Below are 27,843 nucleotides of genomic sequence, written 5' to 3'. Positions count from 1 at the left end.
GTACACAAATGCAGTGAAAACAAATGAAGAAAACAAAGTACTACACATTGTTGCAGCACAGAAAGGATTGGGTGTATTTTATTAACAATTACATCCTCTTTCCTGTAGCCTGGCACAGGAACAATTTCAGTATCTGATGTGATTCTCCAACAACAAGCAGATACTGCAATATGTCACTAAGCAACTTACTGTGATTTCACACCATATGTGGCAGTAAGAAATTTTAAAAAATTAAAAGGCACGCGTAAGCTGATTCAAATATTTTAAGTCCAGGCTACTCTTAGATACAATGTTTAGAACACTTGTTATAGCAGAACAATTTCTAAGTAAACATTTCCCAAAACTTGAATACAGAACTTAGGAACAATGGATCTGCACCAAAGAAAGTTACATTAAAAAATGGGTAAGAATCATGAAATAGAGCTAACCTGTATTTAGAGGTTGAAAAATAACTCATGAGCAACTTACAGTATATTCTTTAGGTAAATAAAGTGAAAGCTTTATAGTAGTATCATGTTGATGAGAAGTTCTCACTACAGTTCATGCCTATTTAAAATTCTGGCTTTAATGATATGTAAACTGATTTTATTGTTCCTTACAATTAGTTATTGAAGAGCTCAAACTAAAACAATAGCATTTTTCTCAGCATGCACACACAAAGTAATCTACCATTTAGTCATTGCATTAACTTGTTTTCACTTTTAAAGACTGCTCAAACTGACTCAAAAATATTGGAGAACATTCTCTACTTTGATGACATGTTTATGCATCTCACGTAACATTTTTATATTCATATCTTTTTCCTTAATAAATGTTCTAATATCAGTACACTTAAAAGAAACATATGTAAAGATAAATGAGGCAGACTCTCCTCTGTAGGAGTCATCCATATCACATGCAAAAACAAAACAAAAGCTTGTATTAGGTTTAAATGTGTCAGTCCCCCAAATAAACATGCAAGTACCCTACACTGAAGATGATTTCACTACGTCAGCCTTTTGTGAAAGTACAAAAGCTAAGTTCTTTCTGATGGCCCACTTTGAAAATAAGATCCTATAAATTTTAGAAGCATTTTTCTATAGTCTTTATTAAGTATAATTTATGGTGATAATATTTATATCCTAAAACAAAGGTACAGAATTGAGAATTTAAATTTTTCTGGGTGCTTAGTCTTTCTTAAAGATAATACTGATGTAATAATGGCTGTTATCAGCATAAATGAGATATTTGTAAAAATAGTCATTAAATACTAATTAATTCACAAGTATATTTAATACACATATAAACCCTATGTTAAAAGTATAAATGAGAGGAAATATAACATAGTTCTAGGATTTCTAAACTGCTGACCATCAAAAAGTAAACCACCCTCTTTTAAGACTTAAACAGAACTTTAAAAAAAATTGCTTCAACATATGAATTTAAGACTTTACTTTATTCAGCAAAATCATTTATTTACACAATGGGGAATGCTGGTTTAATTTTGTCAATGAAATAAAAACAAATTCAACAGAGACAATACTGAACTGTGTATATTTTGTATTAGAGCTGACCAACTGTTTCCTTACCTGTATCGGGAACACCAAGAGCAACAGTATCATGAGGACACTGGTTTAACAATACACCACAAAGGTCCAGCAACACCCGGGAGCTTCCAATGCAACTACCAACTTTTTCTTTTTTTATAAATATATAAAAAAACAAAAAGTCAGCAAAATCAGCATTGTGATGTAGAAACAGAGTATAACTCCATAGTCTGTGGGTCAGTATAAACCTTATCAGACCACCCATAGTTTATAAAGTGATCTGCTCTCCTTCAGACCACTAACACAGAATCCAAATAGGTGAAAAATATATCACTTTTTAGAAGACAACAATGATCTGATAAGGATCTGACTTAATGGAAGTTAAGGGGGAAGAAAAGGAATTGCAGAGCATAGCTCCTATTAGAACAAGCTAACTTTCCAGATTTTCGAAATTAAAAAAACAAAAACAAAACAAAAAAAAACCACTTCAACATGAAGCTACAATACAAAGTTTTTCTGTTTTTCTTTGTAAAAAGTTCAGAGTTTGCAATTTAATCCTGGGTTTTTAATGAGAAGGACAGTTTGGGCCTGGACTTCCCCTTGCCCAGGATAATTTTTTGTTCTTCCTTTTGTTGACGCTGTCGCTCTTGTTCTAGTTTCATCCTTTCCTCATGAATCTTTCTTTGTTCTTCAACAATTCTCAACTGTTCTTCAGCCTAGAAATTATAAGTAAAAATTAGAAATTTCTACAAATTTTATGTCATTTATTAATAGCATTTGGGAAATCAGGTGAGAATTTATAATCAATAGGAGCATAAATATAGGTTATACAAAAAGTGATAAGAAAAAATATTGAGAAATTAAAAAAAAACATTAATTATTCCTACAGTTTGATTTTTAAAAAATGAAGAAATCGAAGACAACGACTTAAACATTTTGAAAACAGAAATTCCCACAAATTATGTCTTGAGGTCAGAATACATTTTGTTGTTATCTACTTTTTATAGATACCTTTAGTATCATCAGATAGATTATCAATCACAAACCAAGGCACTGATTTATTGAGTAATTTACCTACCAATTACAATAGCTAGGTTTATAATTAGCAAAGCACACAAAAACATTACAGGAAAATTCCCCACTGGGACTGTATTACATTGTTAATACACAATCAAAAATTACTAAAGACATCTTTCTTTGAAGAGAAAAAACTAGGAAACCTTTTTGACCTGGTTGACTATAAAATGCTATCAAATTTCAAATGGACACTTGTATAATTAACTCCTTCAGTGCATTCAACTCCTTCAGTCTCAAGCAACCAACTTCCTTCCAGCGCTCTCTATAGATTTCCCCTCTTCAAGAAAATACAGGCTATTCTCATGATCTTCCTCATCAACTCTTCTTGCCTCCCAAAGATATCATGTTCACTTTTTCTTAATCACAACCAGGGCAACTTTACACCTCTCTCACAAAGGACATTAGGCAATCATGTGGTCATGATTCTGGCTGTCAGAACTTGGGGAATGGCGCCTAGCATCTAGAGCAGGGGTTGACTATTTTTTATACCTACCGCCCACTTTTGTATCTCTGTTAGTAGTAAAATTTTCTAACCGCTCACTGGTTCCACAGTAATGGTGATTTATAAAGTAGGGAAGTAACTTTACTTTATAAAATTTATAAAGCAGTTACAGCAAGTTAAAGCATATAATAATAATTACTTACCAAGTACTTTGTGTCAGATTTTCGCTAAGTTTGGCAGAATAAATCTTTATAAAACAACTTACTATAGTTAAATCTATCTTTTTATTTATACTTTGGTTGCTCCGCTACCACCCACCATGAAAGCTGGAACGCCCACTAGTGGGTGGTAGGGACCAGATTGACCAGCACCGATCTAGAGGAAAGAATAGGCATGCTGCTAGAGATCCTACAATAATGCACAGGGCAGTCCCCCACAAAAGTTATCTAATCTCAAATGTTAATAGTGCCAAGGTTGAAAAAAACCTGTTCTAACCCCTGAATTTTTAATTTCAATTATCAATGGGTTAATCTTTTTTCCATATCTGATCTTGATCTTAAAACATTCACTGCAACTTGTGAATGCCTTCCTATTCCCAAACTCAAATATTAAAGTCATTACTTCCATCTCCATTAATTCCACTGATACTTTTTTCACATGGTCAAAAACTAACAACAAGTTTAATCACCTTTCTCTTTACTCATTCTTCTTGTTCTCTTGAACTTGATTGTCCTTTTTGTCTCCATTGATAGGAATGGACTCAGTACACAATATTAAAATGTTTAAATTTTATCTTGTGGGTAGGAAAAGGCTCAAGTTTTAAATACATAATTAACACAGAGGTTTGTTTTACTTCTTGCTTTTAGATAGGGTGGTGATAGCTATAGACTAAAAGGTAGAAGATAAGACAGTGGGGGGCAAGTCCACTATAATCAACAAGGTCAGAGATGAGGAAGATCAGAATTAAAAACAGTGGGAATCTGGTGGGTAGGCAAAATAGATTTACATATATTTCTAGGTCTTTGTAGTCTCATAAGGTGGAAATCCATATTGCTTAAGTATATCTTCTTTCTCAGATATTTTTCCTATGCCAGTGTTTTTCAACAGCCAGTCCACGGAAGAGTTAACCGCCCTGGCCGGTTGGCTCAGCGGTAGAGCATTGGCCTGGTGAAAGTCCCAGTTCAATTCCCAGTCAGGACACACAGGAGAAGTGACTACCTGCTTCTCTATCTCTCCCCCTCCTCTCTCTCTTTCTCTCTATTCCTCCCACAGCCATGGTTGGAATGGTTCGAGCAAATTGGCCCCAGGCACTGAGGATGGCTCCATGGCCTTGCCTCAGGCACTGAAATAGTTAGGTGAGTAACAGTCCCAGATGGGCAGAGCATTGCCCTATAGGGGGCTGGGGGGCTGGCTGGGTGGATCCCAGTTGGGTATATGTGGGAGCCTGTCTGTCTCCCACTTAATTAAAAAAAAAAAAAAAGTAGTTAACCACCCTGATGTTGTATGAAGATTACTGATCAGTTCTATGATCTTATAGATAGGGTCTGTAATCTTCACACAACATCAGGGTGATTAACTCTTCTGAGGACCAGCACAAAGTTTCTGGCAGACAGACACTGGTCTGTGAACCAGAGGTTGAAAAACACTGTCCTAAGCTACATTTTCAGCTGGCTAATAAATACCCACCTGGGAATTCTCTGGTATCTTTGAAATTCAATATGTGCAAGATTTAAATTTCTCTAGCCCAGGGGTCGGGAACCTTTTTGGCTGAGAGAGTCATGAACGCCACATATTTCAAAATGTAATTCTGTGAGAGCCATACAACAACCCATGTACGTTATGCATTATCCAATAAAAATCTGGTGTTGTCCCGTAGCACAGCTGTGATTAGCTCCAGCCACTCGCAATCATGAACATGAGTGGTAGGAAATGAATGGATTGTAACACATGAAATTGTTTTATATTTTTAACGTTATTTTTTTTTTATTAAAGATTTGTCTGTGAGCCAGATGCAGCCATCAAAAAAGCCACATCTGGCTCGCAAGCCATAGGTTCCTGACCCCTGCTCTAGCCTAACCCTGCAATACATCAGCCCTATCTGCCTTCCCTACTGACACCCATAGCTTTTTGCTCCTCTCTCTTTCCGACATCACCAAATAGTAATCAAGTTTGTTAATTCTCCCATTATGTTCTTTCACCTAGAGTTTCTTTTCCATTTCCATTGCTACCATACCAGTTCAGAGACATTTATTACAAATCAAAAACAATTTCCGTTTCCAGTCTCTGCCCTTTGATCCATCTTTCACAACGCTGCAAGTCCCACTCTTCTTAAGCATTGCTGCTCTCTCCTGCCCTCAAACTTCCAAAGATTTTCATTGTGCAGAGAATACGGCTTTATTTCCTAAATTAGTTTATTACCTACGACTTTATATTTTGGCTCCAACTTTGTTTATACTAGTCTCTCTTAAATTACCCTTTCTGGTCTGACCAGGCTGTGGTGCGGTGGATAAAGCGTCGAACTGCGACGCAGAGAACCCAGGTCTGAAATCCCAAGGTTACCACCGGCTTGAATACGGGCTCATCTGGCTTGAGCAAGGCTCACCAGTTTAAACTCAAGGTCACTGGCCTGAGAAAGGGGCCACTTAGTCTGTTATAGCCCTCTGGTCAAGGCACATATGGGAAAGCAATCAATGAACAACTAAGGTGCCACAACAAAGAATTGATGCTTCTCATCTCTCTCCCTTCCTGTCTGTCTGTCCCTATCTGTCCCTCTCTCTGTCTCTGTCACAAAATAAATAAATAGATAAATTATCCTTTCTGTCTTGCCACCCCTTCTCCTTTGTTCACGCCATTATTTCCTCCTACTAAAATTCTACCTGAATACCAAAATCCATTTCCATTCTCTTGTTTAGACTTTCATTGATAATTACAACAAAAAGAATTATCTGCTTCTGATCATCTTTAGTGAAATATGCCAATTACCCACAGTTTTAAAAAATCATCAAACATTTGGGTTTAGAGCTTAGCATGTGCAACTGAATCAAGGTATAATAGTCAAGACTCTTCATGTGTGCGCATGTGCTTGAGAAATCTTTACCAACACAGGCTCACTTTTTTACTAAGGTTCTAATCAGCCCCTAGGAAAGCAGATTAGAACCTTGGGGAGTGAATGGTTTGAACATAACCACTTTAATCTCTAACAGAAATCTAATTACAAATAGTGTTTTGTTTTTATTTACCCTAGCATAGTGACAGAAATTCAAAAGTATAATAAAATGCTACCTTATGAAGAGTATTTTGGCAGTACCTACTATAATTGCAACTTAATAATACTTTTACCCAGCAATTTAATTTTCTGAAATTTAGTCTATAAGTGAACTTGCACACATACAAAATTATACAATGTTATTTATTGCAAACATAGTTTGTAAATATGGGACTAACAATAAATTACTGATCTCTAAAACAATACTATGTGGCTGCTAAAAAAAAAAAAAAAGAAAAAAAAGAATCTCTTATATACAATAGAAAAATCTCCCAGTTATTCTTTTAAGTGACAAAAACAAAGTATGTTACTTTTGAACTGAAAGGGTAAAATAAAAATGTGTCGGTATCTGCCTAAATATGCATTGTAAACTCTGGAAAAACAAAACAAAACATAACTGAATATACTTTTTGGGAATGAGAATGGGAATAGGAAGTGGGTGAACAGGGGATAAAGGTAGAGGGGTTTCACTGTGTATTTTTCTTAAAAAACAAAACAAAACTGAATCATGCAATCACATTACCTAATCAAAAACTTAAAAACAAGACTTTTAAAATAACCTCCTTCATAGACAAAAAATATTCTAATTCTACTGAACTGCAATTACCTTTAGTTTAAACAAAAAAAAGAGAGAAGTTTCAGTTTCATTTAGGTTTACAAATATAGGAGCTAAAAGTATGCATGTGTATAGTAGGGGAGCTGTAACTTCTACAGGACTAGAGGTAACAGTGTTATCTGCAGTGTTAAGCATATAGTGTCTTCTTAGAAGAACTTGATAATGGAATAGCATATAAATGAATAGAACAGATGAATATCCTGTTATTACATATAAATATTTATATTTTGTTCTACTATAGCTTTAAATTAAGCATAGCCTAGGTGGTGGTGCAGTGGATAGAGCGTCGTCAGACTGGGAATGCGGAGGACCCAGGTTCGAGACCTCGAGGTCACCGGCTTGAGCAAGGCTCAACTGGTTTGTGCAAAGCTCACCAGCTTGGACCCAAGGTCGCTGGCTTGAGCAAGGGGTTATTCAGTCTGCTGTAGACCCACGATCAAGGCACATATGAGAAAGCAATCAATGAACAACTAAGGTGTAGCAACAAAAAACTGATGATTGATGCTTCTCATCTCTCTCCGTTCCTGTCTGTCCCTATCTATCCCTCTCTCTGACTCTGTCTCTGTAAAAAAAAAAAAAATTAAGCATAAATGTTATTCAATTACACATTGGTATAAAAAACAAAAACAGTAGACCAATGTAGTAAAAACAAAAGCTATCTCTCATTTTAACCTTTTGAGTAGTGAGTTGTTTTCATGCTCGCTGACCCCTGGGAGTTAAAAAAAAAAAAAAAAGAAATTAATTCCAGTTCCAGTTTTATTAAGTTAAAATTATGTTTGTTTGATAACCAATTTATGGAAACAAGAAGAATACACATTTTCCTTTTTTTAATGTTGCTTTACACATGTACAATTGTATCCCGGATGGTCAGGAGGCACGAGGACGTACATGAACGTCCATGCTACTCAAAGGTTTAATATAGTGTCTCTCAAGTGATGAAATATTGATTTCCTGCCCATCCATGTGGTATGACTCTACACCTTATTTGTCTGGTATTCTTCTCAGCCCTATCATCCTCCTGCAGTAACTGTCTGACTCACTGGTTGCTTCCTGATGACCCCACTTGCTGCAGAATATCTATATCTATATATATATAGATATATATATAAATAAATTTATATAAATAATTTATATATTTATGTTATATTTATAATTTAAATATATTATATAATATATAATTATATATTTATACATATTATATAATTATATTATATATATTATATAATATAAATATATTTATATTATATATATATATATATATATATATATATATATTTCCTCCCACCTTGTTTTAAGTTTATGCAAAAAAGGGCATTATTCCCAGTTGGCCATTGGAGGAATAAATGCACGTAAGTATGAACAATACTAAGCTCTGCTATAAGGATTAAGTGGTGGGTACCATGGAGACCAAAGAGAAAGCTAATACCCATCATACTAGAGTCATTACACCCAGGACCTAGAAAACATACGACTTTAGAAGAGCCTATTTATCCCTCCTAGTATTTTCTGTCCCAATCTCCTTTACCTGGAGGTCCTATTGATTTTTTTAAAATAATGTAAAGCACTCTTCTTACACTTATAATTTTAGATGAAGGTAGCCTTTTGCAGCAGTTTCATTAGCAAGAGGGAAACTGAAATCTACTACTCCCTGCTTTAAATATACATAAAATTATACAAGAAAAAAAATCCAGATAAAAATGTTATGTTATAGAAATAAAGGGAAAGAACAAAAAATATTAGAATGAGGCATCATGCTACTCAGAAATACGGATTTCTGCATATATCTTCTACACACCCAGTTCTACTTTTCCACCTGTAATTTTTTATTCATCTTCCCCTCCATAACAAGTATAATGAATAGCACACTTTAGGTAAATACTAAAAAGTTACGAAAATGAAACTTGATGCAATTACTTCTGACCCTTAAGTAAACTAAGATATTAGTACAACTTTCTAAAGTTATTCAAATATGTGGTTAAAAAATTAAGATGAAAAACAATCCCCATCAGCCCATAAAAATTATCATTAGCTATCATCTAAACAGAACTCATACCCCCACCCAACCAACCCACTCCATCCAGCCCCTTTTCTCCTCAGTTTAATTCCCTTTTTGTTACCTTTACAACTTCATATATGTATTTAAAGCTTCAACATTAGATTAACATTTCCAGAGATTCTGTATTACTTCAAGTGGAGACAACTGTTTCAAAAAGGAACCAAACTGACAGTTGAGCCTGGTATGGAATATTAGGCACAAAATCAATGCCCTCCAGAACTCAAGAGAGAAATCTGATACCTTAAGGATTTTATCATACACGTCCTAAAATTTCATCAGAAACTGTACTCAACCAGAAGTAGTTCTTTTACTCTTCTGTATAACTTCTCGGTTCTTTCAAGTCAATTCTTTTGTCTTGGTAATTCATTCCCCTTTGTGGAAGCTTCCCTTAAATGTCTGGTGACCGCTGGCTGTTAGCAGCATGATCAATTACATCAGGAGGTTTTCTCTGGTTGCTACAATACTTTCTTTCTCTCTTCTTCCTTTCTCTGTACAACCTTATCACCCAACAAGTTTATCTTTTCTCTCTTTACAGTTTCTACTGCCACCTTACCAATTCAAGTCCCTTTTTACTGGCCTCATTGACTTTGTTTCCACTCTTTCTCCTTCGAGCTACCCCACACAATGTCAATACATTAACATTCAGAACAATTTTTAAATAGTTGCCCAGAATACATTAACATACTCTTAAACCAGCTTTATATCTTATCAATTGGGAATAAGCCTCTCACTTATTGTAAATCCTTGCCTAACTTTCCTACCATTTCATCTCAAATTAAAATATTTAATTACATTTACATTTAGTACCATACCATTAAAATGTGTAAATATATCACTATTAGCTATTCTAAGTACTATGCTGTTTCAACCAATACATGCTGACTATATTATAAATGCCCCGTTCTCTTTCCAACTATGTTAGTTTCCTCTAACTACTCTAACAAATTATTACAACCTGGACAGCTTAAAATAGCAAGAAGTTATTCTGGAGGCAAGAAATCCTAAGTCAGTATTACTGGAAGAAAATCAAGATACTGACTAAGCCACATGCCTTCTGAAGGCTCTAGGAAGAAATGTTCCTTGACTCTTCCAGCTTCGGATGGATGCTAGCGTTTTTTGGCTTATAAAACACATCACTCAAATCTTCAAGGCTAGTACCTTCAAATCTCTGTTTTGTCTTCACATCACCTTTTCCTCCTGAGTGGAGTCTGTTAGGAGTCTTGACAGCCTTTCACTATTATGTTCTCTCTCTGTTCTTTTGAGTTCAACTTGGCAATGTCTCTGCTGATACACCAACCTCAAAAACAATGTGGGTCTCCTATGTATGTTGGGCCATTAGACAAAGAAGTTCCTCCAGACCTTTCCTGGATAATCTCACCTAATCCTGGTTTTTGCTAAATTGAAATCTATGAATCACATTCACCTCTTCAGCATCAGCAAAAGGTTGTATAGCCATACCCTTGGTTTTCTTTCCAGAACAACTTTTATTAACAGTGAATCTCTTAATTAATCATTTTTTAACATCTAGATAGGCTGAAATATCCCTAAACATTAAGTGCTCATTCCTTTTTACCTATCAGTTCTTTCCTCAATTTATCTCTTAGTGAATTTTACTACAAAAAGCAAGGACAAACCAGAATTCACCTTCAACACTTTAGAAATACCTTTAGCTAAATATGCAAGTCCATCACTTAAAAGTTCTGACTTCCACATAGCCGTCAGCTGTAGGACACAATTCAGCTTGGTTTTCTACCACTAGATAACAAGAACCTCCTCTCTCCGGTTTCCAGTAACATGTTCTTCACCTGCTTCTGAGTCCTAACCACAAGTGCCTTTGAAGTCCATATTTCTACCAATGGGCTTTTTAAAGCAGAGTATGCATTTTCTATCATATGACTCAAAATCCTTCCAGATTCTACCCACTGTCCAATTCCAAAAACACTTCCACATTTTTAAGTAACAAATGACCACAAACTAGGTAGCTCAAAACAACACAAAATTATTCAGGAGGAAAAAAGTCTGAAATCAGTATCACTGAACCAAAAATCAATGTGTCAGTGGAGCTTTGCTCTCTTGGCCTTGCCTCTTCCAGCTCCTGGTAGCTGCCAGGATTTCTTGACTTCTGATCACATCACTCCAACCTTAAGGTCAGAATCTTCAAATCTCTCTCAGCTGTTCTCAGCTTTTCCTGTGTGTTGCAGGGTAAAAATCTATTTCTGCCTCCCTCTTATAAAGATATGTGTAACGGCACTTAGGGCAGAGTAGATAACCCAGGATAAATCTCCCATCACAAGATCCTTAATCACATTTGCAGAGATCTTTTATTGGGGGAAGCATGTAAGGCAGGGGTTGTGAATCTTTCTGGCTGAGAGAACCATGAACACCACATATTTTAAAATGTAATTTTGTGAGAGCCATACAATGACCCGTGTACTTTACGCATTATCCAATAAAAATTTGGTGTTGTCCCGGAGGACAGCTGTGATTGGCTCCAGCCACCCGTAACCATGGATTGTATTACATGAGAATGTTTTATATTTTTAAACGTTATAATTTTTTTTATTAAAGATTTGTCTGTGAGCCAGATGTGCCCATCAAAAGAGCCACACCTGGCTCGCGAGCCATAGGTTCCCAACCCCTGATATAAGGTAACACTCACAGGTTCCAGGGATAAGGACATAGGTCTGAGGGATACTTTTCAGCTTACTGCACAACCTCATTAAAAAGCTTTGCTTACATTTTCAAGAACTCTCTTCTGAGGTTCTCTTACCTGCAAAGCATTAGCTAGTTTACTTTAACCTTAAGTATGTGAAACACATTCCATACATGGTACTATTTTTCCATCTCTCAAACTGGTGAAATACAAAGTGTTAAAGCACAATGAATATGGTTAATCTATTTGGTAAGGAGAAAACTATTGCATTATTAGAAGAAAGTCTGTAAATCTAGGACTTATAATTTACATATATCTTAAAACTTAAAGAATTTCCCCCCAGTTAAAACTGATTTTTCCTTCTTATCAGCATGTTTCTACTAGAAATTGTCGGCCTGACTTTATTATTAGTTTAGGTGTTTACATGAAGAATAACCAGGCTCCATTATTCTGGCATCTTCACCAGCAGATAGTTTGTCATTTTTGTTATTGACATAACCTCCTGGAAGAACATTTCATTCCATGTCAACATCTATCACCTTTCTTTGTCTGTTTCCTTTTCTCAGTAAATAAGGATCACATATATTTCAGAAATAATGTCTATAATATCTGGACTTTTGCCAGATTTGTCATAAAAAAAAAAAACCTGTGTGAAGAGAACTTAAAAAAACCTAAAGTACAATTTTTAACATTTTAAATAAAAATTCTCTAATGTATTAAAAACAACCTTCTAAATATTTGAAGATAGTTGTGCATTACCAGTACTAACCCAAGAACCAGGAACCAATCTGCCAAAGAGACAAGTCAAGCCAAGCCACATCTGAATTAATTCTTACTTTATTTTATATATCAAATACATCTGTTAATAGTTTTTTTCTTTATGAACAGGTATCAATTATCTTGGTAAACAATTTAGAATGGAAATGCACAAAAATCAGCCTTCGTCTAGAGCACTTAACATGATTTGCATGAGAGAGAGAGAGAGAGCCCATGTGGTTAAGCTAAAACACTCCTTAATACTCATTACTGGGACCAATCTTTTGAACTTTGCCCCAAGGGCCCACCTAAAAAGTCAGTCAAAGTGAGGCATAAATTTACTTTCTTTACTAATACCTTTACTTAGAGAAAATGTAGAAAATAGAGGAAAGTATAGATACATAAAAATCTATCAATTAGAGATAATTATTCTTAGCACTTTGGTATATTTTCCGAATATATTTTTGAAATTAGAATAATACTGTAGTTATTTCCCCCTGTATTATCAAATATTTTTTGACTACAGAAAATCCACTGGATGTAGATTATAATTTATCTAAAACTCTGGACAATTTTCAAAATTCTAAATAATATGGGGGAGAATATCTTTATACATTTATTTGTATCTGATTTAGTTTCACGAGAAAAATTCTTAGAAGCAGAATTAAAGTTCCTGAGATTTACTGTCATTTTCTAAAATTGTCATACCCAGATAACTCCCAGGATCACCATATCCTTTTAACACCTGGTACTAATAAAAAAGTCTTTTCTAATTTGGTATTTAGTATTAGAGAAAAAGAATGAGGGAGGCATTTCTTTGCTTTACTCTTGAGGTTAAGATACATTTTCAGGAAATCACAGCTAATTTCTATTCTAGTGTATACCTCCTTTTACATCTCTCAGTCATTTATTTATTTTTCCTATTAGTGAAATGGTCTTCTTTTTACAGAAATCTCCCCCATGGTGCTTTCTTTTACAACCTGTCTTTAATCTGCTTTCAAAAGCTCATCTCCCATTCTCCCATTACTTATCACATAAACTTACTACACATAACTTGGTTTACTACTTCCCACAAAAGCTCATCTCCCATTCTCCCATTACTTATTACATAAACTTACTACACATAACTTGGTTTACTACTTCCCACCGGCCTGAGACCCCACTCACTTTTCTCATTCTACTTCTCGAAAGGACTCTGACTTCTTAATTTCCTCACACTTTTGTCCCCACCCTCAATTCAATTTCTAACTATCCATCTACACCCAGACCAGATGTGTCTTTCCTAAGGGCAATTATGTCAATTATCTCATATGGTCCATATTACTTACCAAATATTTCCATACTAGTTAAATTTTCTTGGAGCTGTCTTGTCTCCACAATAAACAATAAACACATTAAATGCCTTAAGGGAACTTAATGTTATGTCTGTTTATCTCCAAATTGTTTTTTAAACTTTTGAGTTTCTTAATATATATTATGGGAATAGTTAAGCTTGGCCAATCTGTCATGGTTCCTTGCTTTTTAAAAGCCAGAAAAAGCATCCCATTTCTAGCACATGTATTATGCCATGAAACAAACAGAATGTGGGTTCAACAAGATAAATACCACTACTGACATACCCAGGCAAGTCCCATGTCACCCACAACACAATTATATTCCGCTTCCTTTCTTAAATATTTATTGCTTTAATGGGGTTTTCAATGTTCCATGTACTATTTCTTAATAAACATGTATAAAATTATAAAGAGCTATGTTCAAATTGAGAGGAAGGACAACAAAAATGAAAGAAAGCTCAGTATGTGCCTTGGATCTTTTACACAAGAACACCGTCACCTACACAAAGCATACTCTACTTTTCTTGAAGGCACATGGAACTAAATAAAAATTTTCTCTATCAACAGTAATTTCTTATGTTTCCAACTTTTAAACACAAGAAGCAAATTAGTTCATTTTGTCCAAATTCTTACCAATACTTCTCAAATTCAAACTTTTTCCTAAAGATATCTTTTCACCAAAGTTTTATCGATAACATGAAGTCAGACCGCATCACCAGATTATTAGGGTCAAACTCACAAATTCTAGAACCACTAGTGCTAGTCCAAGGGCCCATTGATCAGTGACAGTCTGCAAACCAATAGATCTGCATGCAGATAGGTAGGTATTTTAGAAGCTTTTATAGCATTTATTTTTCTATAAATTCATCTTAATAGTATTTCGCAAAAGTTGAAGTCTGAGAGAAATTGCAATACAAAACAAACTGGTCAACTGCGACCACTTGAAAAGCACTGCTCTATAATATATCTGCTAATCTTTTCTCATGATGACACACAGAAAATTATACCTTTATGGTTCACAAGGGTAAACAAAAAGGCTACTAGAGGACCATAAGGATGACTAGGCACCCAGATACCCACTCAGGGACAGAAGGGATCAAAATCCTGGCAAGGCATACCAAGTTCAGAAGCACTGCTCTCAAAGTCACCATCTACCACTCTACCATCCACAAACTGAACTCACTTATACTATCCAATCTCATGTCCTAAGAGAAATTCTATCCTACCTGCTTGGTAATTCTGCTTCAGTGTTTTAAATACCAATTATACCAGTGTTCAACCACTGGTCCTCTAGAAATTTTGTGCTGGCCCACAAAAGAGTTAACTACCCTGATGTTGTATGATGATTATAGAGCCAATGGTACTAACTGAATTCACTTATGCTCAGGGTGCGTTCTGCCTTAATGGCACCCAAAATAATTCTATTTTCACTGGTCCCAAAATGGAAAAAGGTTGAAAACCACTGAATACAGTTTCTCTCTTCTGGAAATATTTATGCATTATAAACTAGACTTTATTTATTTACCTTTCAAAGCTCAAATTAAGATTCGCTTTCTTACTTCCTTCCACCTGCATTGAGATTTTCTCCTTACATGAAATCACTAAAAAAAAACATTACCGTACACAGGGCGTGGCAAAAGTAGGGTTACAGCTGTTCATATGAAAAGTAACAAGTAACACATTATTTAATAAATAACATAAGAATAAACTGTGTGTTTCATGTACAAGTAAGTCCCTGGATTATGAATGAGAGAGGTTCTGTAGGTTTGAAAATGTTTAAGTATTTATATGCACAGAAAAATAAATGCTTTGTTAAAACAAACATCTGTCTAAGTTGCATTTAATAGGTAAATGCAACTGTTTCAACTTACACACAAACCTACAGAACCTATCTGGTCTCTAACTCCAGGTGTATTCACAGCTGCGAATCTACTCTGTCCCAGAGTGTAATTACTAAGCATGTAGTGCTATATCTTAATGCTTCTTATCCATTTCAATCATATTGCTTTATCCACTTAAGCAGAATTTTCGGTTTTTTCATTAAAAAAACAGGATTAGGTCTTTTCCTTCCATTATGGTCTTCAAAAAAACTAGAACAATGATATTAACTAAGAATTCATCACACCATACTCACTAAGTTGCTTAGGATATTTCCAGCATTATCTCTTATCTGGGGCACAATATCTTTTAAAAGATCATGCTCCAGAACCAACTACCCTCATGGTTCTAACTTTTTTACATTCTTATCAACTATAGATACATTGTCTACCGTCCTCCTTCATCCCCAGCTTCAATGGGATCCATTGTTAATTACTTAGCCCACCCTATATCTTCTCTTGTGCCAAGTTCAAGGGGGAAAAAATGTTTTTCCTTATACAGAAATGCTTGATTATCCTCCTTTGTTTTGTAATGATTTATATCCATAGTTTTTAAATTCTAGCTTTCTTCTTCTTCATAGTTGTTCTATTTTAAAAATATTATCTCAATATTCTTATATTGGCTTCTTTTTAAAAAAATAAATTGCTCTGTATCACCTTTCCCATCTCTATATTGTTATAATTAAGTCTCCTGTATTTCTTATTTGATATAAACTCTGAATAGGAAAAAAGAATTTACTAATCTGGTACACTTATCAAATACATACTATTTTTTAAAAATCCTTTTTAAATGTTTATTTTTATTGATTTTAGAGAGAGGAAGGGAGGGAGGGAGAAGGGGGGAAGGGAAAGAGAGGGACAGAGAGAAAGAGTGGGAGAAAAGGGGGGGAGGGAGGGAGGGGGAGAGGAGGGAGAGAGAGAGGGGGGGGAGAGAAACATCAATTTGCTCCTGCATGTGCCTTGACCTGGGATGGAACTGGCAACTCCCGTGCCTCAGCTGGTGTCTCGGGACCACGCCCTAACCAATTTAGCTATCCGGACAGGGATACGCACTATCTATTTATTCTGTCTAGCCATAGATAACAAGGCAACTAATGTAAAATGAAATACTGCTTATTGGTTGGTTTAAATAACTTCAAGCTTTTGTTTCCATTTTTTTTAGGCCCAGAACTGTGAATGAGGTTAGAACAGAAAAAAAAGGGGGGGTGGTGGTGAAAATAGTTTTCCCCAGGAAACCTGTTTTAAACAATTTGAAATTTTGATTTTTCTTCAGATTAGAATATTTGGATTGCTACAAACAAATTACTCTGGAACACAGTAGCTAAAATCTAGTTAAGTGTTCCACTCTTGTCTCAAATCTCGTAAAATGATCCTGAGAACTAGAAATATTATAAAGCACAAAACACCTCACAAAATTCGGAAATGAAAAATATTATTCACATATGCTTTACACATACCAGTTTGGCTTGTGCTTCGGCAATTTTTCGGTTATTTTCTTCCAGTATTCGCTCTAGCTCCTCACGTTTTGCACGTTCTTCCTCCTAAAGGGGAGGACATGTTAAGATGTTAGAAAAATAAAATGTTTATTTTTATTGATAAATATTTACTAATCTTCCTCTGAACTTTTTTGATCTGACTTATAGGGTAGCATTATGGCTACCTTCTGTCTCACAAATGATAAACTGTGCAGCCACTAAAATTTGTTTCTAACCTTAAATTTCAATCATCCCTCCCAGTCCAAACAGCAACCGACTAAACCCTCCCTAATTGATAGTTTTCTGGTAATTATTACTAATACTTTAATATCACACAAATCAACAAGGACAACTACAAAACTGGAATAGTATTTACCAAATTAAAAAAATAATATAAAATATAAATAAAGTGAATATTTGTCTCACCAATTATGTATACCTACGTATTCTTTACCTATACTCCTTTAATCAGCATTAAAAGTTGAATATTTACTGTCTTGTCCAGTGTCCTGCAGAGTGTGCTCCTCGGCTGCCATACGCGCCAGCTTCCTCTTTAAAATGATTTGTACTGTTAGCTTGGCAATACCTGCATCAGCAGCTCAACCATTTATAAAGAAACAACATACAAGGAAGGCTGAGCTGAGGAATGCAGATGTTTATGGTAAGAAGGAACAAAAAATGTAATTCATCATTCCTAAGGCAAACAATTAATAAGAAAAATACATTTACTGTTAGTGAAAAATACAAATGGTAATCCATACTTCATGGAACTAAGGGCTTCTTCCATGGGGAAAATGGACTTAACATTCAGATGTTGACAATTTCTAAAGGCAGCTTATCTTGTCATCTACAGTCTGAACTGTAATTCAGGAATCCAGGGGGCGCAAAGTCAGGAAATAAAATTCTGTAATTTATTTTTTCTTGGAGAATTTAATGAGATTTTATAATGCAAACTATATGAAGATTGCTTGATGGTTTGGGCAGTGTTCAGATCACAGCATACATATTCAAATGATTTTAATATTTGGAAAGACTGTCAAAGGGTTGTGTCCGTGTAAAAAAAAAAAATTGTTAATGTGAAACAAAAAGCACATGAAGAGAAAAAAATCTTCCTATGATTAATAACTCGCTACAAGACAGCACCATTACTCCAAATATCTTCATAATTAAAAGCGCTGATAATAAAAATTTCAAACATTCAATTGCACAGTCTGTGATATCCACCAAATAGACATGTATATCTAGTTAAAGAGAGCACAACGGAAAATACATTTTAAAAGCTAAGCTTACTGGAAAACAGATGTCTGTCAACTTGTCTGCAATAATGCCAAGACTAAAAATGACAATGAGGCATATATTTTGAGTCAAATATTTAAGTTCAAGAAAATATAACTATAGGATTTCCTGTGGTACACACCAATTGAATTCATATTTATTAGGCAAACTATGCTGAGGAATACTCAGTGCTGTAAAATAAATTTGCCTTGAGTGTTTCAGTGACTTTCAACAAGTTTTAGAATCCTGGAGTAATCAGTGCAAATAAGCCATAAAGCTTCAGTAGCAAATTACTGTCTCATAGAAAGACATTTTCAACTTCTGCTCCAGCTCCTGATAAAACAAATCATGTGTTTAGCTTGACTCCAGACAAGGACAACCTGTTCCTTCATAACTCTCTAGAGAAAAAAAGGAATTGTTAGTAGATACTAAAAAGTGGATGAGTAATCTGGACATTTTTCCTAAAAAGATTCTTTGAAACACATTAGGAAAATGGAGGACCTTATGATCAGAATGCTAGAATTAGTCCATCATGTTGAGGCAGAATTTGGGATAGGGGATGAAGGATAAAAGGAAAAAAGAGCAAGAAAACCTATTTATCAAATGCAGGTGCTTTCGTCACTCAGTGTTAGGCCCTGCTCTTTTTAATCTGACTGAAGGCAAAAAGCCTCTTACAGTCTAAGTAATAAGAGTGATAAACAGAAAAGAATACATAACCACAGGTGGATTTTTAACCTTTTCCCTTTACCACTCCCTGTGTCCCCCCACCCTCCCAAAAAAGAATGTAGGTCCTGCAGCCATGGCAAAAGTTTCAAACACTTCTCAAATATGTAGGAAGTCAGTTCCATTAAATCAAAAAGTTTCCTTGAATGTTTTATAAAAATAACTTTTAAGTATCAGTCAGCACTTCTGAAAAGGCTAAAAAATTAACTTTCGCAGCAATGTTAAGTTTAGATGAGAAAGGAATTAGTCTGCATTCCATCTCTTTCTGAACTGAGCAGGAGGCACACCCGACACTGAAAGTTTTGCCATGGACTGTCTCTACTTTCCAAACGACCGAGCGTTACCTCTCTGGCTTTTTGTGCTGCAAGCTCAGCTTGTCTCTGTCGCTCGAGTTCTTCGAGCAACTGCTTTTCCATGATGCGCTTGGCTTCCTCCACCCTTCGGAGAACTTCTCGCTCAATTTCATCCTTCCTTTTCTCCAATTCTTCCTCTACCCTTTTTGCGACCAATTCTTCCACTCTTCGTGCTGTTTCTTCCTCGATGAGTTTTTCTTCTATTTCCTGCTGCCGGCTAGCAAAGAAAGGGGGAAAAGTGACTTAAATAATATAATAAACCTAAAAATTAAAACTAGTTATAAATAAAGTAAATAAGCAAGTAAATAAAGAAAATAAAGTAAAACATTGAGCCTGATTACAGGTTTCTATGATTTTACAACTCATTTTCACGTAACATTCAAGCAAACAGTAACAGATACCAAGACATTAAGTGATGCAGAATTTTAAATAAATATATAACCATGGGTTTTTTCCCCCTCTCATCACTTTCTGAATACAAGAAACTAGTATATACAAAGAGCTTAATTCATGAATTTTTATTTAGAACTGTAGAGCAAATCTGAAACGGAAAATCTACTTTTGTTATCGACTTTACAATGAAAAGACAAACTGTAAATGTATATATGGATTTGCTAATTTTCCAATCCACCCAGTCTAAGGACTGAACCAGAGAGAAGTCAGGAACAACCGTTAGGTAGCAAGCAAGTCAGACCAGAAAAATTCATTCTCTCTCTCCATCGGCCAAAGTCAGAATAACTCAAGACTCAGAGATTCAGGGCTGCTAAAGCAATAGCTGTATAGCTTTTACAGACTACCTTATTCAGGCTCTGACCTGTATCTATTAATAAGATACAACGGAGGACCTTATGATCAGAATGCTAGAATTAGCCATTGTGTTGAGGCAGAATTTTGGGTAGAGGATGAAGGATAAAAGGAAAAAAGAGCAAGAAAACCTGTTTATCAAAAGCAGGTGCTTTTGTGTTAGGCCCTGCTCTTTTTAATCTGAAGGCAAACAGCCTCTTACAATCTAAATAAGACTAGCTTGTTTCTTAAATAACTCTTCCACACAACTACATTAGTGACTTTTATTTTAAAAAGACTAACATACTTTACCTTTTCTTTTGTTGACTTTCAATTAAAAGCTCTTCTAGAGATGAGAAAGTAGATACTTATCAGTTCTTTTTTAAAAACCCAATGAAGCATAATACTATTTTAATTATTTTGATCCCATTTAGATATTATGAACCAACTTATTCAAAATTCTGCATTGAAAATAGTCATTTATCAAGTGACTATACTGGAAATCTTGCAAGTTGTATACCACTAATATCCAAACTGATAGCCTCATGTGTGTCTAGTCTGAATTAAAGGTCAAAACATAAATTATCTCATATTTTTATTTGATTACATTAAATGACTACTTTGAGATAGCTTAGAAATTTATTAAAACTGTCACTGGTTTCCTTCTGTTCAATAAAGACTTCACAGTTTCTAAATGATCATTAATCATTCGATCCACTGCAACTCTGTTAGGGGCTAGGAAATTGATTCAATTCCTACTCCAGTGCTATCATTCTCAACTCCTGGTATTCACAATGATACCATCCTAACAGCAATGTATTTTTCACATTCTGATTCGTGTCAATGTCTGCATTTCAAGTTTCTACAATTTTTCTGCCAAGGAAATAGTAGCTAAATAGACTAGCTTGTTTCTTAAATAACTCCACACACCTACATTAGTGATTTTTATTTTAAAAAGACTAATGTACTTAACCATAATTCTTTTATTCCTTTTTAACTTCCAATAAAATACACCATTATGGTAGTTCAATAAGCCTTTATGGTAGCTCAGTAAGAGAACAGATAACTATCCCAACACTAAGAATAAATAGCCTGGAATATCTTTAAAAAATAAAACAGGACAGCAATTTAAATAGAAATGAAATAACATTTCAAATAGAAAAATTTTATCTATTTTATTTAGAGAAAAAGAATAAAACAAGACTAACTACTGAACCTGGATGATGGATATATTAGGATTATGTAATATGCTTTCTACTTCTGCATTAAATTGGAACATTTTCGTAATACAAAGTTTTAAAAGTATACACACCCACACACACATACTTTTGCTAGTTGGTTCTTATGGCACAATTCAACTCTTAAAGGAAGAACTATGTAGAAGTTCCAATTAAAACTTTCCATATAAAGTAAAAAAGAGGGAAAAGAATGGGATAAGGCATTAGGTTAGCTTATCAGTAGGAAAGATGCCAAGTTAACTTAGAAATTTGGTAAAGGTCAAAAAGACCTGATATACATTCAGGGTTTTTGTCACTCAGTCCCTAAGTAACAGCAATAACACAATGGCTAACAGGTCCACATTTCCATACATAAGTATGTAAGAAAGCAAGGAGAAAAGGACCTCAAATAAATTCAGTGTCACTTACAGCAAAAGCCAGATCAGCACGGTTTCAGCTTTCCATGTCTCCGCTCCCACTGACAGATACCAAACCACAAAGGCTGGCTGACAGCAGAGTACGCACAAGTGGAGGGGGCTCTGCTGCTAAGTCAATTCTAACTAACTACAGCTCAGAATTTTATAGTCTGAAGGGGAGGGCAAGTGGAAAGTCCCAATCTCAACTGAAACCGGGAGGATGAGAAATGGCCTAGTGGAGTTTCTCACAAGGCTGCTTATCTTCCTTTGTTCCAGGAGGCACCACAGGGCAGCCCACCATGACTATAATTAAGTCTTGCTGCTATGTCCTACTGAGAGACCGGCAAGGTCAGGGCACCACAACAGAACTGTTTCCCTACAAGTATTATCAAGAGCATACTTTTTGTTGTTGCTGTTTCCCTTGGCAAGGTTAAAATCGGGACTCAAGTAAATCAGAAAAAAATTTTAAAACAATTTTTAGGTCCACTGCTGAAAAAGTTCAAGTTCAATTATGCTTTAATTCCCCTCTTTACACTCAATGAATTAAAAAAAACCAATGTGCAACTGAATTAAGCATGAGTTAATCTTTACTGATGATAAATTTATCATAATCATTGATAGAGCAGCTATTAGGCTGTTATAAGTGGCACTGAAACTTTCTTGGGGGAAAAAAAACTTTTGGTATCTCATAAAAGATGTACCATCTAATGTTGCCTATCCATTCCCTAAAACTTCTGCCACTGGAGTTGTCACTCTCTTTCTCTCTCTTTTTAAGTTAAGCATAGTCACCCTGTACCACAAATTATGTAGTCAAGTTTCCCACAGGTGGGGAAATCTCAGGGGTCAGCACATCTAGAATGCAGTGGATAAGCCTCACTCTGGGAAAACCACCTTCGAGCTCATGGACTCTCCCCTGCCAGGTAAGTATATCACTCTCTTGATGCTGTTTTTATCTCTATCATCTTTTCCTTAAGTTCTTCTGCTCAATCTTTTCCATTGCCAAGATCGTGGGCCACTTACGAAAGGGCTGAATCAAAGCCTTCAGTTTTTCAATGTAAATGGTATGACATTAGGTCTCCACTTTGTTCCACACTCTCAGGTGTTTTACAAACTCTAGTCACAATGGACTTTAAAATGGCAACTATTAAAACAAAACAGCAAGAGCCCAGTAAAACAGCAGTTAAAGAACACGACTTTATACAGGGCAGCTTGCAACATTATTTTTTAATGTTTTTCAAATGTATGAACTCAATCCTAGGAATTTACTTCTAGGAACTGCTTCATATTAGCAAACAACATTTATTAAATATTGAATAGGTACCAAATACTCTGCTAACAGCTTACACACCATGTCATCATTTACATCTTTGTAAATGTAATGTAAGGCTAAGCACTTTACTCACTGGGCTCTACCTCCTTGCATGTTGCTGAGAGTTGACTCAATCTGGGTAGACTCCTAGGCTAATGAATGATCTTTAGCAGGATACTACCCTTCATTGTTTCTCCAGGACATATAAGAGAGGCAAAGGCATACACAAAGATTTCAGTATCAACATAATTATTTTAAATATTAATACATTCAATTCTTATCAACACCAGCTAGACTGTATGCCTTGACATTGTATCAAAGTCTAACCTCCCCCAAATAAGCAGTTCCACCTACTACTTTTACTTTTGCTCATAAATGCTGCTCTTTGCAACAAGCTCTTATTCTTCAAATAATCGCTCAATTGAATATAGAGATCCCGGTTCAGTTTAGATAGTTTAACTTAGAAGGCTCTCATCTGTCATGCAGTTAAACACTAAGCACACTCGAACCTAGATATATCACAGGCTACCATAAGTTATTTGTTATTGAACATTTTCCCGATTTGTTGCAAGTCATTTTCCGCTGCTCAGTTTTCAACAGTTAATACAACATGCACATAGCATCTCAAAAGTATGTATGAAAATGATAAGGGTACAAGGAAGGGGAGAGGGAGCCACACTAAATGACTGGGACACAAGAGAGAAGAGGCAGAGCTTCTGAACTGATTTTTGAACCATGTAAATCAGCTATGCAAAAATGAAGGGAAAAAACCTTTAAATTTTTTGAGGCCTGTCATTTACTGCATTAAGATTTTAACTTGTACCATTAATTTGTAAATTCACCAGGCTCAATCTGGCTGCATTTACATAAATTATATTAAACAACATTATTTGAGGTCCATTATATGCCAAGCATTGTTCTGATACTTTAAATGCACTATTTCTAATCTTCACAATAAGCATGACAGGTGTCTCCATTTCACAGATAAGAAATCAATCTCACAAGTAGGTTATTTACTCAGAATTGTTAAATGGCAAAGCAATCTGATTTCCAACCTTACCACAGGCTTTCTAATTTGTTAAAACCAACAAAGATTCTAAGTTTGCTCTCTCTTCACCTCACACTGAAACTCTTGAAGGTACACTGGACACAGGGCCTTCCAGTCTCTTTTCTCAGCTTCCGCCACGTGCTTGTCTTCCTCTATTCAATTGTAAATACAAGCAATCGCCAATGCTCTCCTCCACCCACTCTCCCTGGGTCATTCTAGTCTCATGGTTTCCCCCAGGTCTGTCCCTGTATCAATGTTGAGTAAACCCACTATATCCAAAAATTAGTGCCACAGTGAACAAGCAAATGGAAACTCTCTGTGATTTTTCCATCCTCTCTCTCCACTGAGTTTCGGGCATTTTAACCAGTGTCTGAAACACAGGAGTTACTTAAACATTACGTGGCTGAGTTGCAACAACCACATTATCAACAGGAGAGCAAACATTATTAATGCTGTCTTTCTTTCTCAGTTTCACATCCAATTTTGTTCTAAACGTTTTTTGTTTGTCTTTTTAACCTATTCCCCTTTTCCATTCCAACAACTGCTTCCACACTACTCTTGTGTGAACTTACTATAACTAGTTTCTACCCTACATGGTGGTCAGGTATCCATTTCTCAAAAAAGGCCCTATCCCCCTCACCTCCTTAAAGCCTTTCCTGTTTCTAGGATGAAATTCAAACTCCTTAATATGGCATACCAGACCATGATTCCCAGCCTCTACTTCACCTCTCTAGTAACTCCATGACTTTAGTTAGTACTTAGGGAACTTTTTGTTCCAATTAACATTCATTTTTTTACTCCAATTTAGGCCATTCTGTCTCCCTCCCTTTATTCTCTTTTGCTCCATCTATATTCTCCAATCCTCGCCTGACAGTCTCTATGTTTACCTGCTACTCATTCCTCAGGAGAACTCAAGTGTTTACCCACCACCCAAGGTACTTGCTCTCTAAGGTCACATCACCATCACTGAATTTACCACACTGAATTTGCACCTACCTACCTGTCTTCAAGCTAGATTAAAATCTTGGAACGGGATCAATCAATCTTTACATTAACAGCACCCAGCACAGTGCCTGGCGATTTAAATGCTCAAAAAATTAGTTAGTGAAGTGAACTAACCAATAGGTATTTGCAGACAGACGACTTCTGCCCAGTGCTATTGCTCCAAAACCTAGTTCGTTCCCTTGCTTCCTTTGCACGAGACCATGCTAAGCAGTGCCAGCGGGTCCGCGAACGCTCCCCCGACACGTCCTCGGGCTGCCCCGCTCCCCGCCCGCTCGGCCAGCGCCGCTCGCCAACCCCACTCGGAACCCCACCCCCTACTTCCGGCACTCGCCACCCCTCTCGCGCCAAAATCGCTTTCTCCCCTCCCAGACTTTCCTGCGCGAGCCCCGCTCTTTTCCTCCGCAGCCGAACCGCGGGGCTGTGCAGAGCGGAGCCGTCCGCACGCCCGCGCTGCAGCCTCTCCGGCGGGTCCCTGCGCCCCCCGGCCTCCCTGCCCAGCCCCACCGGCCAGGGCCCACTGCCCCCTCTCCTCGCCTCCCAGGCGCCCCACTGCCCCCTCTCCTCGCCTCCCAGGCGCCCCACTGCCCCCTCTCCTCCCCTCCCAGGGCCCACTGCCCCCTCTCCTCCCCTCCCAGGCGCCCCACTGCCCCCTCTCCTCGCCTCCCAGGCGCCCCACTGCCCCCTCTCCTCCCCTCCCAGGCGCCCCACTGCCCCCTCTCCTCCCCTCCCAGGCGCCCCACTGCCCCCTCTCCTCCCCTCCCAGGCGCCCCACTGCCCCCTCTCCTCGCCTCCCAGGCGCCCCACTGCCCCCTCTCCTCCCCTCCCAGGCGCCCCACTGCCCCCTCTCCTCCCCTCCCAGGCGCCCCACTGCCCCCTCTCCTCGCCTCCCAGGCGCCCCACTGCCCCCTCTCCTCGCCTCCCAGGCGCCCCACTGCCCCCTCTCCTCCCCTCCCAGGCGCCCCACTGCCCCCCTCTCCTCGCCTCCCAGGCGCCCCACTGCCCCCTCTCCTCCCCTCCCAGGCGCCCCACTGCCCCCTCTCCTCCCCTCCCAGGCGCCCCACTGCCCCCTCTCCCCCTCTCCTCCCCTCCCAGGCGCCCCACTGCCCCCTCTCCCCCTCTCCTCCCCTCCCAGGCGCCCCACTGCCCCCTCTCCTCCCCTCCCAGGCGCCCCACTGCCCCCTCTCCTCCCCTCCCAGGCGCCCCACTGCCCCCTCTCCTCCCCTCCCAGGCGCCCCACTGCCCCCTCTCCTCGCCTCCCCCGCGGGCGCTCACATTTTTCGCTGCCGCTCGAACTCCGCTTTCTTCTCCTCCTCCTCTCGCTTCTGCTTCTCGTCCAGGCTGCTGCGCTTGCTCACCGTGCGCCCAAAGATGTCGATGCGGTCGGGCGGGGACGAGGCGCGCTCCCGGTCCCGCTCGCGCCGGGACACGGCCGTGTTAGTGGAGCGCGAGCGGGACCGCGACTCCCGCCGCCGGTTCCGTTTACTATCCCGGGATTTGGAGCGCTTCCGCACGCGCTCCTTGTCTCGGGACCGCGATCGGGACCGGCTCCGCTTCTTGTTGTGTTTGCTACTCTTGGTGTGTTTGGAGCGGGACGAGCTCCGGCTCCGAGACCGGCCCATCCTTCCGGGCGACGCTGTGACTAACCGCTGCTCTCGGCTCCGCACGCGCCGGGATGCTGTCACCTGCGCCTCCACACGCCGACTGGCCGTCTTGCTGAAGCCTGGAAAGGAAAACTGTCAGCCAGCTGACTTTCTGTCACTCTCTAAGGTGGACCGCAGCCACGAAGGCCACCTCCAAAGACAAGGCCGCAATACCAGAAGTTGCTAAGATGGCAGCCGCGGCTGCACCGGCCGCCCTTCCCACAATGCCCCGCGCGGAACGCGCCGTCGCGCGAGGTCCGCCCCCTGACGATTGCTGCCGAAGGCGAGACGAGCGTTCCCGAGTGCGCTCGGCCCCTACCGCCAGCCCCCGTGCTCCTCCCCACGCGCAGAAACCGAAGTTGCTGGCTTCTGCTATATTTTGGTTTTGCTTTCTGGTATGATGCCAACACTGTACGAATAACCGTTTTGGTGCAAACGAAATCATGTTTCAGCATGAACTGACTGCTTTATTTTTAGGAACTGGTTTTTGCTAGGTGGCCCCAAGTTACAGAGCAGTGACCCTGAGAAGATCACTTGCCTCTCTAACCTTTGTTTCTTCATTTGTACAGTGGAGATTACAGTTTACGAGGAAGTTGTGAAGCTTACAGGGGATAAAATAGGCTATGATCAATGGGAGCCTATGCTTAATCTAGGCCTCAATGTGCCAGGTGTTGTTTTAGATGCTTTACATGTATTAACTGGTGTTTTAATTCTTATTTTAGGGATCGGTATGCTGAGGTCCAGAAGGTAAAGTTGTCCAGGTCACACTTAGCAGGTGGCAGAGCAGGTGTGTGCGAAATCTTTGCACATAACCAGTGAGCCCACCAAGCCCTTAGCCGGGAAATCTGTGGCCCCATATGGTACAACAAACTGTCACTGTCCTTTTGAACAAGCGATTACCTATTAGAGGTGAAATAATTTTCTCCACAATGGCAACAAAAACTATAAAATACTTCGGAATCAAATTTAACAAATTACAAGATCCTAATGATGAAAT

General features: G+C 38.0%; 1 protein-coding gene and 1 non-coding gene across 2 annotated transcripts; both read right to left on the bottom strand.

The window, feature by feature from the left end:
- Positions 1–1,416: 1,416 nt before the first annotated feature.
- Positions 1,417–27,071, bottom strand: ARGLU1 (arginine and glutamate rich 1). The gene is made up of 4 exons (XM_066380576.1): positions 26,479–27,071; positions 19,420–19,645; positions 17,060–17,143; positions 1,417–2,242 (listed from the first exon to the last, which is right to left on the bottom strand). Exons 1-4 carry the CDS (start codon positions 26,823–26,825, stop codon positions 2,078–2,080), a joined length of 822 nt encoding a protein of 273 aa, XP_066236673.1. The 5' UTR covers positions 26,826–27,071; the 3' UTR covers positions 1,417–2,077.
- Positions 22,616–22,772, bottom strand: LOC136404519 (U1 spliceosomal RNA). The gene has a single exon (XR_010751285.1). It is a non-coding gene; the product is annotated as a U1 spliceosomal RNA (small nuclear RNA).
- Positions 27,072–27,843: the final 772 nt, after the last annotated feature.

This window comes from Saccopteryx leptura, chromosome 4 (genome assembly GCF_036850995.1).
Source record: "Saccopteryx leptura isolate mSacLep1 chromosome 4, mSacLep1_pri_phased_curated, whole genome shotgun sequence".
Taxonomy (NCBI): Eukaryota; Metazoa; Chordata; class Mammalia; order Chiroptera; family Emballonuridae; genus Saccopteryx; species Saccopteryx leptura.
This window is presented reverse-complemented; position numbering and strand designations above follow the sequence as displayed.